At 45.0% G+C, this 16,124-nt stretch overlaps 1 protein-coding gene across 1 annotated transcript; it reads right to left on the bottom strand.

Annotated features, from left to right (window-relative positions):
- Nucleotides 1-1,341: 1,341 nt before the first annotated feature.
- Nucleotides 1,342-14,412, bottom strand: pyroxd2 (pyridine nucleotide-disulphide oxidoreductase domain 2; the record flags this gene model as incomplete). Its single annotated transcript, XM_080016996.1, has 16 exons — nucleotides 1,342-1,412; nucleotides 5,211-5,331; nucleotides 6,001-6,107; nucleotides 6,207-6,358; nucleotides 6,492-6,645; nucleotides 7,241-7,313; nucleotides 7,396-7,530; nucleotides 7,634-7,775; nucleotides 10,725-10,822; nucleotides 10,915-10,976; nucleotides 11,093-11,246; nucleotides 11,697-11,852; nucleotides 11,930-12,003; nucleotides 13,504-13,597; nucleotides 13,688-13,707; nucleotides 14,298-14,412. 16 exons carry the CDS (start codon nucleotides 14,410-14,412, stop codon nucleotides 1,342-1,344), a joined length of 1,728 nt encoding a protein of 575 aa, XP_079873122.1.
- Between the last annotated feature and the right edge of the window lie 1,712 nt (nucleotides 14,413-16,124).

Genomic DNA, 16,124 nt, shown 5'->3' with positions numbered 1-16,124 from the left:
TGGATGAACGTTCACGAAAAAAAAACAACAAAGTACAGCACCCTCGGATGGAAAAATACCACCGCTACCTCGGGTGACCAAGAGGGAAAAAAAAAAGACAAAACAAATCAATGGGTCAGAAGAAAACAACATATAAAAAGGAAGCCCCTCTGAAAGAAGATAAACAAGACGTTGGAAAAATAACCTACTAAAGCCTGAGCTTTACTGTGCTCCTCAAATTCTTAAGTCTTAACTTTCCATGCTTTCTTACATCTGAGGCCTGTTTCAGTTCAACAATGTCCATGGTTGTACGGTTCCTATTATGCTTTTGTTTACAAAAAACATAACCGTAAATCATATTTAAAAAAAAAACAAACACTAAACTCATGGGCTGTACCAATATTTGGGTGTTCTCTACCCTTCTCAAAAATACCAAAACAGCACACAACGCAAAGAACACAAGACTGTCAGTATGCAAGACATTTTAAAGGTGTTTAATCATTTAAAAAGTATAAAAACTAGTTGATTTCTGTTGTTTCCATCACAAAGTTTTTGTTTAATTCAATTGAGGGTCACAAGTATGTCATAGAAACATTTAACTAGCATCTGCAATCATTCAAGACAAGCGTCCAGTCTCAAAAACATGATTTCCATAGCCATTCCTAAAGGGGTACTGCAGCTTTGGGCAGAAATTCACTTTTTCCTCCATCTCTCACTGATCCAGATGAGAAGGCGAGCAATAGCTCATCACATTGGATTTGTATCCCTCGTCACGAAGCTTTTAATATCGCTTCCGTGAAACAATGCCTGCCTTTTTTAAGTGCGGTACTTGGAAAAGTATTTTTTTTTTTTTTTTTTTTTTTAAATCACATCCACCACTTTCTTGATGAAAACAATGTACTGGAGCCAACCGCAAGACAGTAACTGCTCTCACCAAAATAGTCATTGATTTAAGACTCATTGCCAAACAAGGTTTCAATTCCAGTTAAAGCATTTTGAGTTGCATGTGTATGAAAAGTGCTATAAAAATAAAAAGGTCATTATTATGAATAATTAAATTATATTCACATTTATGGTGCAGGTTATGATCAATCGATCACGGTTGTCATTAAACCAGCATACTTCAAGCATAAACAGGATGAAAGAATTTCCTTCCCAGTACATCTTTAGTAATGTGATTGGTAGAGATGGTGTTTTAAACCCTAAATCTCGGGTGGAAGCTGCTAAAAAAATAAAATAAAATAAAAAGCTTTCAGTTCAGCCATGGTTTCTCACCATCACTGTGCTCAAGTTATGACCAATTAAAAACATTTTCAAATCTTCAGGATGATGCTGAAGGAGCGTGCGATGCTGTCCTCCATTTTAGTTGCGCTTCAGGTCGGCCATGACAGTGAGCGCAGCATTCCAGCCGTTGGAGCCCATCACGCCCCCACCTGAGACACCGTTTAACAGACCATCAGTCTCAATTCAACGTTAAATCACTGATAGGAATTAGGAATACACTGATAACAATTTAGAACTTTCTAAGAGATACTGACCGCTAACATCACCTAAGCTTAAGCCCAAGTATCAACCAATACCAGGGCCCAATTTAGAAATATTAATTTCAGTTTTGTCAATAGTGTAGACTGGTAACTTTGGGCTGAGAAGAACATTACGATTTTGCATTTAATTTTTTTTTTTCCACCATTGGAGACATCTTACTTCTATTGACAAAAGTCAGGCAAACAATAGCTGGCATGTTTTGAAATGTGTTTTGGATTCAGATTTTGGCATTTAGCCCCTGGTAGGGTCTCCCAAGGCAGAGTGGTCCCAGGGGAGGGACCAGACAAAGAGCGATTTAAAAGACCCCAATGAAAAAACACCAAAGGCAAAATAGTACCTCGCCCGGAATAGGGAAACCTGGAGCCAGACCTGGGAGGGGAGCTCACCGGAGAGTGTTTGGTGGCCAGGCCTTAACCCATGGGGCTCGGCCAGACATAGCCCAAAGAAATTACATAAAGCCGGCACCCTGTGGGCCCACCACCTGAAGGAATAGGCATTGGGGTCGGGTGCAATGCCAGTCAGAAAAAGGCGGGGGCCTGGGCCTGCTGATCCTCTGCATCGCAGACTTGTTCTAGGGACGTGGAATGTCACCTCTCTGGCGGGGAAGGAGCCGGAGCTGGTGCGGGAGGTGGAGCGGAACCAACTAGATATAGTTGGGCTCACCTCTACGCACAGCACTGGCTCTGGAACCAAACTCTTGGAGAGGGGCTGGACTCTCTCCTTTTCCAGAGTTGCCCACGGTGAGAGGCGCCGGGTGGGTGTGGGGATACTCACAAGCCCCCGGCCTAGTGCCGCTGTGTTGGTGTTCTCCCGAGTGAACGAGAGGGTCGCCTCTATGTGACTAAAAGTTGCTAAGGGGAAAGCTCTGACTGTTGTGTGTGCTTTTGCACCAAACACCAGTTCAGAGTATTTGGCCTTCTTGGAGTCTCTGGGTGGCATCCTGGAAGGGGCTCCGCCTAGGGACTCTATAGTTCTACTGGGAGACTTCAACACTCATGTGGGCAATGATGGAGAACCCTGGAACGAGGTGATTGGGAAGAACGGCCTGCATGATCTGAATCCGAGTGGTGCTTTGTTATTGGACTTCTGTGCTAGTCATAGATTGGCCATAACGAACATCATGTTCGAGCATAGGGTGGCTCATAAGTGTACGTGATACCAGACCAACTTAGGTCAAAGATCGATGATCGACTTTGTAGTCGTGTCATCAGATTTGCAGCCGTATGTCTTGGACACTCAGGTGAAGAGAGGAGCAGAGTTGTCAACTGACCACCACCTGGTGGTGAGTTGGATCAGATGGCGGGGGAGGCTGCCAGACAGACCTGGTAAACCCAAACGTGTAGTGAGGGTGAACTGGGATGCCTGGTGGATGGCCCTGTCCGCAAGGTCTTCAACTCCCACCTCCGGAAGAATTTTTCGCGCATCCCGGGGGAGGTTGGGGACATGGAATCCAAGAGGGTCATGTTCAAAACCTCCATTGCAGAGGCGGTTGCTAGGAGCTGTGGTCGGAAGGCAGTCCGTGCCTGTCGTGGCGATAACTTAAGATCCCACTGGTTGACACCAGCGGTGAAGGAAGCCGTCAAGCTGAAGAAGGAGGCCTTTCGGGCTTGGCTGGCCCAGGGGTCTCCCGAGGCAGCAGACAGTTACCGGCAGGTTAGAAAGGCTGCAGCTTCGGCGGTCACTGAAGCAAAAACCCGGGTATGGGAGGTGTTCGGGGAGGCTGTGGAGAAGGACTTTCGGTTGGACTCAAGGAAGTTCTGGCAGAAGTTTGGCGACTCAGAATGGGAAAGCAGGGCTTGGCTCAGGCTCTGTTCAGCCGGGGAGGAGAACTGCTGACCCGGACTGGGTATATTGTCGGGCGACGGAAACAGCACTTTGAAGAACTCCTGAACCTGACCAATACGTCCAGGGGAAGATGTCCTTAACGTCAGGGGAAGATGCAGAGTCTGAAGACTCGGGGGAAGTCTCGTCCATATGGCTGGCAGAGGTCTCTGAGGCAGTGAAAAAGCTCCTTGGGGGCAAGGCCCTGAAGGCTCTGGACATTGTTGGGCTGTCTTGGTTGACACGCCTCTTCAGTGTCGCGTGGATGTCAGGTACAGTACCTGTGGAGGTGCAGATCGGGGTGGTGGTTCCAATTTAAAAAAAAAAAAAAAAAAAAAAAGGGGACTGGAGGGTGTGCTCCAATTATAGGAGTATCACACTACTCAGCCTCCCAGGAAAAGTTTACTCCAGGGTGCTGAAAAGGAGGCTCCGGCCGATTGTTGGACCTCAGATTCAGGAGGAGCAATGCGGATTCCGTCCTGGACGTGGAACAGTGGACCAGCTCTTTACCCTTGCTGGGTTGGCGGGGGGGGTCGTTGTAGTTTGTCCATCCAGTCTACATGTGTTTTGTGGACCTGGAGAAGGCTTTTGACCGTGTCCCTTGAGGGATCCTGTGTGGGGTACTGAGGGAGTATGGGGTACCGGGGCCGTTGGTATAAGCCATCCGGTCCTTCTACAACCAAAGTGAGAGCTGTGTTCGTATTCTCGGCACAAAGTCAAACACATTCTCAGTGGGTGTTTGACCTTGCCAAGGTTGCCCCTTGTCCCCGATTCTGTTTGTGATATTCATGGACAGGATCTCAAGGCGCAGCCGAGGTGAGGAGAGTGTCTGGTTTGGGAACCTCAGAATTGCATCTCTGCTTTTTGCAGATGATGTGGTTTTGTTGGCTTCATCAGACCGTGACCTCCAACACGCACTTGGGCCGTTTGCAGCCGAGTGTGCAGTCGGGATGAGAGTCAGCACCTCCAAGTCTGAGGCCATGGTTCTCTGCCGGAAAACGGTGGATTGCTCCCTCCAGGTTGGGAGCGAGTTGCTGCCCCAAGTGAAGGAGTTCAAGTATCTTGGGATCTTGTTCACGAGTGGGGGGAAAATGGAGCGTGAGATGGACAGGAGGATCGGTGCGGCGTCAGTGATGCGGGCGTTGTACCGGACCGTTGTGGTGAAGAGGGAGCTGAGCCAGAAGGCAAAGCTCTCAATTCACCAGTCCATCTACATCCCAACCCTCACCTATGGTCATGAGCTCTGGGTAGTGACTGAAAGACATGATCGCGAATACAAGCAGCCAAAATGAGTTTCCTCCGTAGGGTGGCTGGGCTCAGCCTTAGAGACAGGGTGAGGAGCTCGGACATCTGGAGGGAGCTTGGTGTAGAGCCGCTTCGCGTCGAAATGAGCCAGTTGAGGTGGTTCGGGGATCTTATCAGGATGCCTTCTGGGGGCCTTCCTTTGGAGGTTCTAGGGGCACGTCCAACTGATAGGAGACCACGGTGTAGACCCAGAACATGCTGGAGGGATTACATATCCCAGCTGGCCTGGGAACGCCTCGGGGTCCCCCAGGAGGAACTGGAAAACGTTGCAGGGGAGAAGGGGGCCTGGAGATCCTTGCTCAGCCTGCTGCCACCGTGACCCGGCCCCGGATAAGCGGAAGAAAATGGATGGATGGATGGATTTTGGCATTTAAGATATGTTTACATATCAATAACATATTTTAGCCGGGCATCAGACCAATAACTGATACCAGTATTGGTGCATTCCTACTCAGTGACTTAATTTGGCGATAATCAGTGATGCAGGTGACAGAAGGGGCAGAGTGCCACATTTTAAACCAAACAAACAGGTGTCCTCCCCTGAAGCATGAAAGACAAACCTGGATGAGAGCCACTGCCACACAGATAAAGCCCTTTAATCGGTGAGCGATAGTCTGAGAGAGAGGGCAAGGGGCGTGCCAGGTAGAGTTGGTCCAATGACATTGATCCATGGAAGATATTCTGAAGCGATAGAGAGAGACAATACATATAGAGTAAGTGGTTAAAAAAAATCTTCCTATTTTATTGCAATAGTCCAATCAACGTCTTGGTCAGGTATAGGCAATATGGTGGATGGTAGTTTAAATATGTGCAAAGAACAGTTATTGAGACTACAAAACCACGTTATGACACTCATATGAGCTTTGTCTCTGACGGGCTGTTGTGAAGCTGCCAGGAACCATTAACAAGCTGGTTTGAGACCGAACAGGAAGAAGGTTGACAATGCAAACTACTTCCTCGTCCAGTCAAAAGGAGAGTAGGGTAGCATGCAAATCAGCTGCACCTCAACCTTTTAAATCCTTTCTCAGCACTGAAACTCGTGAACAACACAAAAAACGGGAATAAAGCGAACACAATTTGCTTTTACATGCAGTGCCACGTGGCAGCAGATTTGCAATACCAGATGCATCCAGAGGAGCATTAACATATCTACTTATACTTGTGTAAACTCATCAATGATGACTAATATTTGCCCCAACTATGGCTTTAAACATTGTAGAATGAAACTAGAAATGGTTTCATGTACTGCTCTAAGCCATGATGTTATATCCAGTTTTGTTTTTGTAGCTCATAGCTTTTCTATGGATGCGTTGCATCTACTGTATTATATCATAAGTCAGTGGTACACACCCCTCCAGTTAGCCCAAAGATCCGCTCCAGATCTGGGGGCGTCAGGATGTCGCTGCCCACGATGGACCTTTTGAACCCCGGGGCGTACCGCTCCACCCAGTCAAACACTGAAGAGACAAACAAACAAAAGACAATATTTTTCATTGTATGTCATGTTGATCAGAAAGCTTTTCTAAGCGCTCCTTAAAACATTTGAAAGTTCCCACCAAGGTCAGCATAAGCCTCTCTGTCCTGGTCGGTCCACTCCCTGCCTTCTATCAGATAGGGGGTGAACTGGGTAAACAGGGACACCACGTGAGAGCCGGGAGGCGCCAGCGAGGGGTCCAACGAGGAGGGGATGGTCATTTCCAGCATGGGCCTGCAGGGCAGAAGAACTGGAAGGTGACAGCCATGCTCTGTGTGTGTGTGTGTGTGTGTGTGTGTGTGTGTGTGTGTGTGTGTGTGTGTGTGTGTGTGTGTGTGTGTGTGTGTGTGTGTGTGTGTGTGTGTACCTGGCAGAGGGGCGTCCATTCATAGCGTCTTTATACGCAGTCTCCAGTACGTCCACGCTCTCACAGTTGAGGTGAATGGAGCACTGGTGGTGTGGACCAGGCTTCCCGTCCGGCGTGGGTGATGCCAGGAAGTTCGGCAGCTTGTCTACAGCAACTGTCCTCAACAGGAAAGACATAAATATGGGGCTGTGAAGGTTGCTAGTTCGATCCCCCGGCTCCCCCTGATAGCATGCTGTAGTGTCCTTGAGCAAGACACTTAACCCCTAATTGCTCCAGACGGCTGCATCTATCCATGTATGCATAATTGTCTAATTTGGCTTTTGATTAACCTCTTTAAAAATGATTTACCTCAACATTTACCCTGCGTGACTCATTTGACAGTGTGTTTTGGTTTACAAAGTTGTTAAAATTCTATTGGTTATTATTATTATTATTAACCCATACTAAAAACAGGCCATGTGACAGTAGTAAATTATCCTTCGAGTACGTTATCCTAAAAATATTAAGGAGTAGACTTAACACCCCAAAACTTTTGATACCAATTAACTCTGAGGAAAAAAGGCAGATGTGAAGGGCACCGTGGGGAAAAGGAATTCTGCTGAAGTTGCTTAAGAACTATTGAGTTGATCCACAAAGGGCTCAGCAGTATAAGGTTTACATCTATAATTCAGCTTGAAAGATCCTACAGCGAAGAACAAGATGACACAACAATACGGCAATATGTGGGAAAGACAATCCACTCGGCCTACCGTTGATCTTGGTGACAGGGGAGGTATAGTCAATCTGATCTACGGCTTTGAGGAACTCTGGAGATAAGGAACTCTATAAAGGATGAAACAGGATGCCTGTCAGAGAAGACATTAAAATCGCCCTCCATTACATCACCATGCTTTACTTGTTTTACCTTTGGTGTGAGGTTTTTAAAAGTGACGTATGGAGTGGCGTTTGACAGAACCACTTTGCTGTGGATCTCTGTGCCGTCTTTCAGAGCCACGCCCCTGGCGACGCCATCGGCACCAACTAGGATCTGCTCCACGTCCTGGAACAAAAACAAATGAACATTAACATGCCGTTCACAAAACCTAGAGCAGAAGATTAGACTCTGGAAGTACATCTCTGCCAGTGTCGAACCACCACCTGACCTTTTCGGTGAAGATATCCGCACCAAAGGATCGAGCGGAGCAAGCAAGAGCCTGAGACACACCTCCCATGCCGCCTGCCACGTACCCCCAGGCTCCCTTCTCCTTCTCCAACTCCCCCATCACGTGGTGGAGCAGCACATACCTTCAGGAGGAGGCCCAAAAAAGGTATGTTACATGGTTTGAATGTTTTTGCACAAAACTGAGCCAATGACCTTTGCAAAACAGCACATCATGAACACAATGTGCATGATTCATTGCTGCACTTTATCTTCCTTGGCTTGGACAAATTTTAACCATGGCATCATGATATGGAAATTTTGCCACAGTTAGCCCATTTATTGAAATCTTCAGGTAGGCCCCCAAGTGCTCTCCATGCAGCCTGTTCCTGAGGTCTGTTTTCACCTACCAAAAGTGAAGATTTGTCTTTATTTAGTAAATTCTTTAAAAAGGTAGATAGAGAAATCTTTAGCTAAATAATCACAAACTCACTACAGGGACATTGTATATTTGAAGTAAAATAGAAAAAAAAAATCTACAAAAGGGAGGAAATCTTAATATTTAAAAGATCAAACAGATCTATTTACATATTTACAAGCTATACTAGCTCTGCTCCAGAGATCCAAAGACAAAGAGTGATAGAGAAGCTCAAACTAACTATTTACATAGCAGAGAAAATATTACTCTATACTGTGTATGTATTATAGCGAGTCAAATATTTATTATATATATTTTTTTAACCTGTGCTGTCAGCATGCTGGCCATACAACACTGAGTATTTTTATGCCATTGTATCTAGGGCATAGTGAGTCTGCAAGTGGAGTTTGGAGTTCATACAGTATTTATTATCTGAAACTAGGTATTTATCTATTTGTGTCCCACCACAGCAAAAGCTGCCATCTCGCGCATTTCTAAAATCGCCAGGAGCAGCCAAATAAGTTGAAAAAAACCTTTCTTCAAGGAAAGAGTTTTTTCCAGATGTGTTTTTTTTTTTTTGATTTATAAATACTAGAAAAATGTTAAACCGTGGAGTTAAATATTCCCGTTAGATTACATGGGGAACGCAGTTCACTTACGAGATGCAAAACAGCACCGAACAACGACGACCGATGGTTTCCTTTAAAGCGACCAAGATCATTCATCCATATTCCATGTGATGTGAAGTCACAATGTGAAACCGTTTTGATAGAATTCAACCTTTAAATCGTACTAATTTTACACTCACACTGTTTTGAAACGGTGAAGAAAAACCCTTCGCGTCACACACCTACGTCACTTCCATAAACAGTTAAACAGTTAAAGCGCAGCACGGGGGTGTTTCGGTCTCACTTGTCCGTGAAAACTCTCTTCTCCCCATCTTGGAGTAGTGATCAGTTGTTTATAGACCCAAACATAATAAATAGTTCTCCAAAGGGGGGGGGTTTGTGGTGGCTCTCCGTAAACAAAAATTGTGTTCTTATCATTCTACAGGACATCCACAGGCCAGAGTTATTGCAGCAGTTCTTGATGATTTAAGAATAAATAAAGAGTTGCATTGCAGGTTGAGAACTTGAACGCCACTTGCAGACTAACTCTGTCCTAGATGCAATGGTATATAAATACTCTGTGTTGTATGCCCGGCATGCTGACACCACAGGTCAAAAAAAAAAAAAAGAAAACTTTCTTCTCCGTATCGTTATGGATTACGCCAAGCGGGTGGCGGAAGCTCTGAATCATATTTCGGACATTAATCTGACCAGTGCGATAGATCCAAGTCAGTGTAAGCAGCACGTACTGGACTTCATTTTCCGCAATGATAGTCAGTTCTCCGAAGGCGACGCGAAGAACGACAGCGCTGCTGAATCTGATATTACTACGGACTTGGAGAACATTTCAAACAGCGGATTTCAAACTTAATGTGACAATGAAACGGGATATTTTCAAGAACCACCGGAGGAGACAGACGATTCCGTTGTTGTTACAACGGAAGAAGTTGATGACGGGATGAAGTCCGTTGAGGTTGGTGACAGATTTTTAGATTTCAGATTTTCTGAGACTCATAATATTGATAGACTCTACATTCTGTTGTGTTGTCCATACTTTTAAATTCCAAAATAATTCAAATTTTATAAAACATGTATATTCTAAACAAAATTAGTTGTGTGTTGTTGAGCTGTTCATGATTGGCCCATTCAGCATTATGTTAAGTAGCCATGAGGCTTTGTTTGTCCGCCAACACCATTTGCATTCTAGGAGCTGAATGAACCTGGTGTGGGTAAAACTTTGGAGGTGATTATCTCAGAATCAGAGTTTGCCACACCCTCATTAACAAGTCATAGCTTCAAAAATATTTGCTTGATTTGCACAAGTGACACCTTGTTCGGAAGCTCTGATTCTCCACTTTCAAATGATGCAAAAAAATTGAAAACCGGCAAATGACCCTCAAGTTCGTGGTGGGTAACATTTATTTATGAATCAGTATCTATTTACAATTATTTAAAGAAATGGTGATCAGTAATTGGTAGTTGGGCACACTGTCTGGCAGGCATGCATGCAGCTCTCTGGCCACGCCCACACCTACTGACTGCCCAGACGAGAGGGAGAGACCCCTGCACCGTTTCCATAGTGGACTGCATGGGAATGAATATAATACTTTTTAATATATTTCTTGCCTTTTCCATGATGGTCTGAATAAGTCACAAAATTTGTCGCTAGTCGTTTTTTTTCAAAATGAGAAGGCGCCAAGAGCACCTGAAAAGTTGCTAGATCTAGGGAGAAAGTCGCCAAGTTGGCGACACCAGTGACGAGCGGACAGCACTGTGAGTGAGTGAGTGAGTGAGAGGGGGCGGGGCTATGTGGGTGCTGCAGCAGGTGCGTGTGTGCGTGCATGCGTGCATCAAGAGTGCAGCTGGAACCAATAATGGATATTTGGTCGTAACTTTTGGTGTTAAAAAAATATTTTTCTGGCGGGAGTTGTCATCGGTACAATTATAGGGGAAACACTGACAACATTGTTTCTCTCTCTGTATATGGAACAAACTGAGTTCACGTGCATATCAATACAACCTTCTTCATATTAATAATATAAATAATAATGTTATATTCCATGTCTCACCCGCTACCAGGGTTATTGGGGCACGTCATGGCCCCTATAACGGCATCGGTGGCCAGTGTTGCCATCAGAGGCTCTGACTCAAACCACTGATTCAGGATCTGTAGAAAACCACAATATCAATGAATATTGATGACAAACATCACCGGTGAAGGGTTAACAATACTTGACGCCATTGAAACTATGAACAAACCTTCATTATCGGGGCTGTTACAATCTCATACAAGTCTGGGATGTTTCTTCCTAGTTTCAGACCTTTCAACACAAATAATCTTCATTACGTGTGAAAATGAAGCAAATTAAGCATTTCCTTACAATCTGGCCAATCTATTCGAGGTTGACTTCTCAAAACGTGCAGGGGAGCGACGTACCACATTTGACCAGTGGCATCATGGTCTTGGCGGCCGCCACCCTCTTCCAAAGAGACCCCGAAGTGACTCCTGGGATATCGACAGGAGGGGCGTCCAGCAGAGGATGGATGGCTTCCGCGAGCCTCTCCAAATAGGCAATAAACTCTGGAAATGCCTGCGTGCGTATCAAAGAAAGTATAGAGATCTGCTGTGGATGTAATGAGCAGAATGGATGGATGGTGATGAGGTGTGATTTTGGATTTTAGTTAAGCGGGGATAGAGGGATGCCAAGGCCTTAGACCGAGGGCTGGGTCGTAGTTAGAGATACATAAATAACAGTGCAGATAACTTTATATCAATTTTGTGTAAAGATTGTGAATGACTTTTTTTTTTTTTCCGATCCCAATTTTTTTTTTTTTTATGAAAACATTTTAAAATGTGAAAAAAAAAAAAAAAAAAAAAAAACTTTGAATAGCTTAAAAAATTTCAAATTTTATGTTGCCAAAAACACCCGTAGCTTTATTTTTGGCTTACTGATACTGAAGAAAGAAGCTAATGAAGTAATTAAAGATACTTTCAATAACGTTGACCTTATTCAAGGCTATTTTTCCATGTCCAAAAATACCTTGGCATCCTTCTGGGAGAACTTGCCGATCTCCCTCTGGTTCAGCGCCGGGTCCGAGCCCAGTGTGAGGGAGCGAGGCGGGGCCCCGCCCTCCCCGTCCTCCAGCATGGGGGTGAAGGCATGGGGGTCTCTCATGTACACCTTCAGCCCGTGCTTCTACACACACACACACACACACACACGTTGAATGAACTTATCGCTATTGCTACAGATTTCATGAACTACTTGTTTACCTTAAGTTCCAGGTCGGCGTATATGTGCGGCCTCAACAAGCTGAGCAGATATGAGCATCGTGAGAAGTGGAAACCTAGACCACATTGCAGAACACACAATAAATGACTGAACTGTGTTCCTGGAATGCAAATGCAGAAACACTTTATTGACTTCAGTTGTTCAATCATAATTGTTATTTATTCCTTTGTATTTATCTCACAGCAAGAAGCCGCTGCGGGTGAATGTGCATAACGACACGGCACCTAAATGGCCTCTCCATCCATGTGTTTCAATACTTTTGTAGGAGGGAAGAGCCGGGCCAGTTGAGGCAGAAAAACATGTTTGGTGCCTGGAAAAGCTGATCTATCCAGACTGTTGGACTTTGTACACGCCACAGGGGGCTTTTTGTGCAGTCTCCAGAGTGAGTGTGGGGATGGGGGTTTTAACCTGTTGCTCGTAAGACCAACCAACGAGCAACAGGTATGCACCCACACTGATCCTGGGTCCCTAATTACCCAGATCCAGGTCAGGTGTGGCTGCTCGAACCACACCACACGTGCATTCCACAACTGACCGCGGGAAAAGACCCTGAATGTTTCTGTAACTGTTTTATGTTATCATTTATTATTACCCCTGCGCTGGAGCACTTTATGTTGCAGATAAAACCCGGTGTGCCGGAAAACCTCCAGCCAAAGTGGCTTTCTCTCTCCGTCCACCTGAACCGTGGTAGCAAGCCTGCTCGATCTTCTTCCGGTCTTCAGTCTTCCGCTGGGGGTGCAGGCAAGCCTCCTTTCCTTATTTTGCCATCTTAGCAATGGCTTTCTTACTGCCACTCGACCTCTTCCTGTCAGTTTCCTCCAGTTTCCAAGTGCCTTTTGATGGCGCAAGAAACTAGTCACTCACACCTTGGCTTTCACTTTTTCACTTTTTCACTTTTAAGGGTTATAATGGTCTGTCTGTCTTCCTTTGTAAATTGCCTTTTTCCTCACTATTATGATAGCAATATACTGCTTCCTGTAGTGCAATATTGTCCAAATAATGCTTCAGAGGGTGAAATATTAGTCTGTTCCAACACGGCTTTTATGGAGATGGTTTGTAATTCATTAACAAAAGTTGGGAAACCTGTAGGAATTGTTTGCACCAACCTTCAAGTTGTCATTTACTTCCATTGCTGCAGAATAGCTGCACTATTAACCCTTTATTTGTTCACTGAAAAAGGCCTTTATTTTATTTTTTTTTTAGTCTGAAACTCACATTATTGTTCAGTTTTTGGTAACCTACACTTTTTTTTAACCTCTGGCAGTTTACATCCTACCTTTTGTAACATTTCAGGTTATTCACTGGACTTGAACTGCTTAAATTTCAATAAAAACTAGAAAAATGGGGGGTGTTCCGTTCTAAAACGTTTAACCAGTGGTGTAGATTCAGACTGAGTGGACGATGACCTCAGCTTCTCATCCACCACACCTCATTAGAAAGATTGGCTTCTAATTAGCTACGCATTTGTTATATTTTCTTTAAAGCAGACAGCTGTTAATTTGGCACATACGGAGTGTGTTTGTCTATGTAATGGAGAGTGATGGGGCCTCAGTACCTGGGACGATTTCCTCGGAAACGGCAGCTCCGCCCAGCACATGTCTGCGCTCCAGCACCGCCGTCTTCAGCCCTCCCCTCTGGAGATAGGCCGCCTGGATACAAACACTTTGTTTTTATCCTGCATATGAAACAAACAAAAAAAAAGGTGGGGACTGGAGAAACTAATGGATCTGTTTACTTACCGCTACCAATCCATTGTGTCCTGCAAGAGAATGAAGTTCAATTAAAAACAAAAAAAGTGGTTGGACTGGTGCAAAGACAGGAGTTTAGAAAACCGGGTAATATTAAAATCTAATGGAAAAACACTGTTTAGGTTGAAAATAAAACCTTGTTCATTCAAATTTAAGACGGTCATGACTTAAGGCCTAATATTTGTCACACCGAGTTTAAGACCTGCAGGTCCCTGTTTTAACCATATGCATATGCATGCCCCAAGAGTGTATTAATCTACAGGTGTGCATTAAGATAACAGACACGTGACGTGCACCTTGCAGGCACTTTTACGGGCCAGTAGAGTTCAAAGTTTAAGAAACCGGTAATTCGCTGCAAACTTTTGTAAAATGTGTCCAGCAGCTGCACCATTACAAGATGCAGGAAATGTCTTGGGTCAAATGCACGACCGTTTCTCTTCGCAGAAAAAGTGGAAATCCTTTACAATAACAAAAGTTTTAAAAGGTTCTGAAAAAACTTTGCGAGCTGCAGCTTGTAGTCAGAGCCACACACCGTGCATGGGTAGGTGGATTTACAAAAAAGGGTATTTAATATGGATGGATGTGGTTTCTCTGGCCCTACCTCCTCCGATGACCAGGGCGTCGTACCGCTCCCTGGCAGCGGAGTGACAGCCTCTGGAAGCCCGCAGAGCGGCTGCTGCCTGGCGGCTCCGGAACCTCCACACCGCTGCAGCCATGACTGGGTGACGTCGGCGGGAGGAGGTTCCTGACCGGTCCGAGTCACTCCCACGGGCTCCAGGAATCCGACTGAGCGGAGCGTTTACGACTTTTTGTTTTACTTCATGGGGGTCGCATAACATGGTCCGTCAGGGGGTCCCAACCCTTTTTCACAACAAAACCTCTGCTTTATTCGCTTATGGTAAACGTGTATGCGACCATAGTTCATCTTAAGTAAGGTTGAGTTTTTGTGAAAAATGATCATATCGATCAAATTGTATAAGTGTATATAATATTTTAAGAACTATATCAACAAGTCTAAAATATAATACGTTAAGTACATACAGTGGAGGAAATAATTATTTGATCCCGCACTGATTTTGTAAATTTGCCCACTGACAGAACTGTGAACGTCTATAATTTTAGTGGTCATTTGTGGTAAGTTTATTATAACAGTGAGAGACGGAATATCAAAAGGAAAATCCAGAAAAATCACATTTAATAAAAGATATAAATTATTTTGCATTTCATTGTGTGAAATAAGTATTTGATCCCCTATCAAAACATGACTTAGTACTTTGTGGAGAAACCCTTGTTGGCAAGTACAGAGGTCAGACGTTTCTTGTAGTTGATTACCAGGTTTGCACACATCTCAGGAGGAATTTTGGACCACTCCTCTTTGCAGATCCTCTCCAAAATGTTAAGGTTTTGAGGCTGTCGCTTGGCAACTCCAAGCTTCAGCTCCCTCCACATATTTTCTGTAGGATTAAGGTCTGGAGACTGGCCAGGCCACTCCATTTCCTTTAATGTGCTTCTTCTTGAGCCACTCCTTTGTTGCCTTGGCTGTATGCCTGTATGCCTTGGCTGGAAGACCGATCCACGACCCATTTTCAGTGTCCTGGCTGAGAGAGGTTGTCACCCAGGATTTCACGGTACATGGCCCCATCCATCTTTCCCTTGATGCATTGAGGTCGACCTGTCCCCTTAGCAGAAAAACACCCCCAAAGCATAATGCTTCCACCTCCATGCTTGACGGTGGGGATGGCGTTCTTGGGGTCGTAGTCAGAATTCCTCTTCCTCCAAACACGGTGAGTCGCATTGATACCAAAGAGCATGATTTTGGTCTCATCTGACCACATCTCCTTCTCCCAAGCATTCTCTGAATCATTCAGGTGTTCATTGGCAAACTTCAGACGGGCCTGTACATGTCCCTTCTTGAGCAGGCGGACCTTACGGGCGCTGCAGGATTTGAATCCATTACGGCGTAGTGTGTTACCAATGGTTTTCTTGGTGACTGTGGTCCCAGCTGCCTTGAGATCATTAACAAGCTCCTCCTGTGTAGTTCTGGGCTGATCCCTCACCTTTCTCATGATCATTTATACCCCACAAGGTGAGATCTTGCGTGGAGCCCCAGGCTCCCACCGAGGGAGATTGACGGTCATTTTGTGTTTCTTCCATTTTCGAATAATCACGCCAACAGTTGTTTCCTTCTCACCCAGCTTTTTGCCAATGGTCGTGTAGCCCATTCCGGCCTTGTGCAGGTCTACAATCGTGTCCCTGATGTCCTTGGACAGCTCTTTGGTCTTGCCCATGATGGAGAGGTTGGAGTCTGGTTGATTGATTCTGTGGACAGGTGTCTTTTATACATATATAAAAAAAAACAAACTGTTTTTTTATTCTGTGGCCCCCCTGCTATCACTTCGAGGGCCCCTAGGGGGCCACAGACCCCGGT

This window comes from Zeus faber, assembly GCF_960531495.2.
Source record: "Zeus faber genome assembly, chromosome: 16".
Classification (NCBI taxonomy): domain Eukaryota; kingdom Metazoa; phylum Chordata; class Actinopteri; order Zeiformes; family Zeidae; genus Zeus; species Zeus faber.
Note: the sequence above shows the minus strand (reverse complement) of the source record. Positions and strands in the feature narration are given on the sequence as shown.